Source organism: Austrofundulus limnaeus, unplaced genomic scaffold (genome assembly GCF_001266775.1).
Source record: "Austrofundulus limnaeus strain Quisiro unplaced genomic scaffold, Austrofundulus_limnaeus-1.0 Scaffold713, whole genome shotgun sequence".
In the NCBI taxonomy this organism is placed as follows: domain Eukaryota; kingdom Metazoa; phylum Chordata; class Actinopteri; order Cyprinodontiformes; family Rivulidae; genus Austrofundulus; species Austrofundulus limnaeus.
In genome coordinates, this window is record NW_013953115.1 from 120,190 (window position 1) to 126,158 (window position 5,969).

The window sequence follows — 5,969 nt, forward strand, 5'->3', positions numbered from 1 at the left end:
TGAACAGAGTTCTGTTCTTTAAAGGAGGCCTTCCGTGGTCAAGTTCAAAGGCAGGTGGAACGTTTATTCCACCCAGGGTGACCACTACAGGGCGGAAAATAAAAATCTTACCATTGCTGGAGATTGTAGTCCTGGTGTACCACCCTGATCGTCCTCCCCATGCGGTTTGTACGTTGAGCAGCTTAAGTTTGTCAAACATCTCTTCAGATCCAATCGTGCCCATTTGTTGCTTGTCTGTGGCCAAATTTCTGAGAACTCTGTTTACAGAGGAAACCTGGAGATAAACAGAAAACTGTAAGAGAAATCGTCTAATCGTCACTAATAGGCACCATGATGGTCACTCAGGAGAAAAAAAAGCTTATTATCTAATTCAGAAGATAAAGGTGAAGATTAAAGTTGAAATGCCGAGAATAAAGTCAAAATAGCATTTTAAGACTGAGCTAGGGAGAGCAAACCTTGTGTCTGGTTCCATGTTTAAACTACAAAGCACCAATGCAGAGTCTTCACTCTCACAGCAGTGACATCATAACAGCAAACCTGACACTGCTGGCTGTTGTCAACTCACAACCAAAAACCCAACACCAGACAATATGACCAGACGTGTCATTTACTCAGACGTTTGTTCTGTGGCATCACTTGATCCCAGGAATAAACAGGCTTGTTACAAAGTCAAGATCAAGGACGATGGACGGTGACTTTGCATTTAGTTTAAAAATAGTTCCTTACAAAGACGATCACTGTATTCATTGCAGACCAACACAATGCGACTGAGTGGAGTTCTACACCACGCTTCATTCTTAGTTTCTAAAAGGTCACGTCGCTGCAGGACAGGACAGGTGTGTTAAAAAGTGATGGCTGCCTAAAGCAAGAGCAAGAGTATGACTCACTTTTTTCTGCTGCTTTAGTTTTTGAAGTCAAACCTCATTAACACCAAAAGATTCCTATTTGTAAGTAGTGGTGTCTGATATTGATACTGGTACCAGCAGTTTTACAAGTACTCATACTCGTTCAAATACTTGAAATTGATACTTTTTTCTTTTTAAGAGTTGATGTACACATATTAAATGTAACTTCCATTAGACTCCAGTGTGATGATTTATGCCTTCATGTGCAGAAGATGACGTCATGTCACGTTCAGCTCACTGTTTGCAGGCGTAGCATGAATGCTACATGTTAGCATGTCGAGTGCAGACTGTATTTTTGGAACAGGATCAACGTGCTTTATATAAAACTAGTTAAAGTACTGATCCAGTAACTTTAGTATCACTACTGTCCGACACTATTACTATCATGTTTCTGTGGGATACTCAGTCATCCAGAATATGAAAAACTGAAAGAAAAAAGACAAAGCAACCAAACGTCTGTTCTGTAGCTGAAGACGTGGAAACAGAAGTACTCGTACTCAGTTTGAGGAAAACCTGGTACAGCAAAAATGCCAGGGTTAATTTAACACCCACAGTGTTAATTTCAACACCAACAAAGTGTCTATATGTGTCCACACTCGCTGGTGTTAAAATAACTTTTGTGAACGTGCTAAATTTTAACACCAAACAGTGTTAAGTATTTAACAATTCTTGGTGTCACATTAACATAAAAATAGTGTTAGTGTGAAAATATAGTGTTAAAATATGTGTTTATTTTAACACTATAAATACTGTGTGTTTATGGGTAGTTGAGTGTGTTGTATGTATGCTATTGGAGCCCTGTCAAAGAAAAAATTCTGTCACCATCTGGGACAGACAAAGTTATTCTATTCTATTCTATTCTATTCTATTCTATTCTATTCTATTCTATTCTATTCAAAAGTAACACCAGCTAGTGTTAAATATTCAACAATATTGGGTGTCACATTAACATTTCAACAGTCTTAAAATAAAGTGTAAGGAAATCGTGGTGTTAGAAAGGTTAACAGACACCACAGGGTGTCAATACACCATCAAACTGAGTGTAAAATTAACACTCAGAGTTAATATCAAACTCTTTGTAGTGATGCTCTGTACTAAGTAGAAAAGTATAATGGAGTCACTCTTCACACACCAGGAAGTACCTCTCACTCATGGTGTCAATTTTTGGCCAATAACACAAACTTAAAGTTGAACAACTTGATCAAACTGAACAAGAAAACTAACCAGAACAACTAATTTTTACTCTCATGAACTTCTTTAATGGTCATAAACAAAAACATCATTTCTGCAAGATTTCTCAGCAAGGAATGCTGGGTAAATACTGGTCTGTCTGACATGAGGTGGAAGAGGGCGGAGCTTTTCAAAATTCTTCTTTCAACACTGCATGGGGTTAAATAACTACGGAGCCCATGAGGGGACACGGGGGTTTTTTTCATTTGCGTTCCCACGCAATACTTTTGAGTTACCTCGCAATACCTTTGCATTCCCTCACAATGCTTTTGTGTAACCTCACAATATTGTTTTGTGTTCCCACGCAAAAGTTTGATTTGTATATGAACTGAATTAAATCAGATATTGGGTTACCAAAACAGGATGTGTCGCCACAAGTTCGAGAAATTGACATTGATGTCGCGTGGCTGCACCGTGTTAAAATATCGGCATATGACATACTTCCATGTGTGGTTGTGTGATATGTTCATTCTGAAGCTGAATTAAAGCAGTAGACTAACTCGCTAATGGTGAACATGTGAGTTTGATAATAAACCAGCAGGCATAACAGTTTAACGACTTTTGCGAGGGAACGCAATACTTTTGCGTGGGAACGCAAAAAGAAAAAAAATCCCCCATGTCCGGGCTCAGTAAATAACAACACTTTTAAGTGTTATATAAAACTTAACAGTGGGTGGAGCTTATTTAACACTGTCCGGTGTTGATTCAACACTGAGGAAATCAACACTGTGAATTAACACCAACATGGGTGTCAGTTTCCTCAGAAAGTGTTAAAATACACATTAGGGGGTGTTGAATCAACACCCAAAAGTTTATCACTGAAATTTTAACACTCCTGTTTTTGCTGTGTTTGAAAGCCCGGGATTAAAACGTGTATCTCCCTTTAATTTTTTTTCTCCAAAACTCACAAAGTTTTTATCCTGAAAAATAAAAAGTGTTTGTAGTTTGTCATCAACATCTGCACATTTCAATTCCACAACGGTTGGTAACTTGGATGAGCTATGCTTGCTTGTATTTGAAACCACACTGTAAATGTAATATAATTAATGATCAGTTTGAAAACACAGTTTGAGGTTTTTGCATTGATTCTGTTTTAGTTTACCTAAATTATTACCAGAGGTCTAAAATACTTGGGAAAAATAAAACTAAGTAAAAATATCTTAACAGAAAATGACTTTGGTAAAAGTAAATTAAACTGCTGAGAAAAGTACTTCACTCATAAAACTGTTCACAAAAATCAGGACAATAAAAGTAAAATTGAAAACAACTTTTTACACAATGAGTTCAGACATATTTAATTTTGTTATGATTAACTAGGTGTTAAATTTGAAAGTAAAGAAGCAAAAGTATTTTCAGGTTTTACAAAACAAAAGTAAAGGTAACAATTTAAAAATTTACTTTGTAAAATTACAAATCCTCAAATAAATTATTTAAGTACTATAATTAAATAAATGTATTTAATTACTATACACCTCTTATTATTATCAAGCATTCAGGCATGGATTGATCAACTTCTAGCCACACAAGTCTGTAGATGACAGCTAGTTTATCACATTACAAAATAAATTTACAATTTCCACTTTGAATTTACCAGACTAACAGAGGATTTGAGGGGACAATTTTTTCTCCAGTATGGAGGGCAGACAAAATATATTTGAGAATCACTGATATAAAATCACCATTGACACAAGACAGAAAGCTGTGGAAGGTCTTTGTGCCAATATTGGGTTTGTTTTTCCAATTTTAAACTCCTGATATATTTTGAAGACCTAGTTCATGATTTATTCTTTCAACATTTTAACATTTCACTAAATGTATTGACCTCTTCTTAAAACATTTAAACTATTAAAGTTTAATCTTAAAACTATAAGAAAAAAGTCCTCTTTAATTGTTCATAGTTTCTGTATTTTTTCACAGACATAATTAAACACTCACACTGGGTATGTTGTCGTTCGTGCAGACTCCCTCAGCCAGGAGTCGGTCTCTAATCTCCCAGGCGAAGATGGACGGACACTCTCTCTTGTACAGAGCGATCTTCCCCACCACCTCTGGAGTTGCCACTCTGGGTTTGCTCCCTCCTATGGCTCGGGGTCGGATCGAGCCCGTCTCATAATATCGACCCAGGATCTTACTGACGCAGCCGTTTGACACCTGGACAGAAAAACAAAAAGACACAGCATGCCTTTAACTTAGTGACTCATCAGAGTCATGGTTTGAAGAAAAAGATGTGCCCTGATCTTAGCATTCTGAGCTTTTAAGAGGTGTTTTAACTTTGTAAAGTGTTTATAGTAGGTTTTCTTCACTACTCTTTTTTTTATTCAGAGAGATGGAGTCAAAGTTTTAGATTTAGATGAACAGATGATGAGAAATGAGGGCGTTGTAGCAAACTTTTGTCAAACCTTGAACCATAACATGTAATTATGTATTGATTTAACCTGGTGAATCACACTCAGATCACAAATCTCTTTCTCTGTATTCGTCTCATTTATACAGTAGATGTACATCCAAGGATTTGTTTTCATTAAGTTTTGATAAAATTTGATTAGTAATTGACAAGAGTTCTTTGGTAATATAAAAACAAACAAACACAGGCAGAAACATTTTTGCCCACCTTTGCCTTTCAATAATTCAAACCAGAGTGTGGAGAAAAATAATAATACCTAAACTTTGAAGCGAGAATAAACAGCATGAGAAGGCTTAAAAACAACCAAATGTTCTACATTTTCTTAGTTTATTAATTCATTTGTTTGTTTTCTTTTATTTTCTTCAGAAGCTGATTGGCTGGAATCTCTTTAAATATTCAGGAAAGTCTGGTTCTGCTTTGAACTGAAAGTTCAAGTTTATTTATAAAACGCCAAGTCACAACATACGTTGTCTCAGGGCACTGTACATAAAAAAAGAATAATCTAAAGAAGAAACCAGCAGCAGTTAAAGCTCTATCACGCAAAGAATAAGCCAAATATGGACTGAGGCAAAGAGGAAGACAGCTCTGTGGATAAAAAATTTAAATTATCTTCAAAAACTAAACACCACATCCTCAGTAAAGAGAAATTAATCTGTTGACTTGTGTCAACACAGTTCAAATACCTGCGTCTCTGATGGTATGGGGGTGCATTAGTGTTTACTTTCCAATCATCCTTTGGTAGTTGCAAAAATAATGGCTTCATATATCTCACATGACAAACAAAGAATGACGACCCTTTGGTGGCCCAGATGTGATTTGCCAGAGGTGGTCCGTGCCCAGGAAAGCACCATATTAAACAAAACACAACCGGACCAGTTGTGGCTTTCGTCTTGAAAAACAGTGCCATTGTTGCCAGGCCTGGCCCACATTTGATTGACAAACCACATGCCATGCCAACTTGTCACCAGATGTGGCCCAAACCTGTCTGCCATGTGGGCCCTTTCCCTCATCTTTAGCTCAACTCAGCTACAGTGGCTAATAGCTTCTTAAAGCTAGCATTCAGCTGTGTTCTTGTTTGTTTTGATGTGTCTTGTAAGCCTGTGTGGACTGGGCACTACGGTGCATGAACATGATAATAAAAGTACTTGATTTCTGTGGGTAAAAATGAAAGCCAAGGGTTTGTTTTTTTTAATTCTCTAACTCCAATATTTCTTTTCATAAATGATCTTATTATAAAACTCTGGTAGGAAATAGTGTGGGTGATGTGCATTCTTGCAGAGATTTATACCTTTAATTTAAAAAGACACAATGTTGGAGACTCAATGGGCCTCATGCAAGAACCGTTCGTACGCACAGATTTGTTCTTAAGTTGTGCGTACGAATGATTTAGGAGAATTTGTGGCATTCACCAATGTTTTCGTATTCTAAGA

The 5,969-nt window shown here is 36.7% G+C and overlaps 1 protein-coding gene across 1 annotated transcript in view; it reads right to left on the reverse strand.

The window, feature by feature from the left end:
- Positions 1-5,969, reverse strand: part of LOC106532056 (paired box protein Pax-6) — a gene marked incomplete at its 5' end in the record, with an annotated part of 44,586 nt that overhangs the window by 30,466 nt on the left and 8,151 nt on the right. The window contains 2 exon segments of the mRNA XM_014028039.1: positions 112-274; positions 4,071-4,286. Coding sequence (XP_013883493.1) covers positions 112-274; positions 4,071-4,286 — 379 coding nt within the window.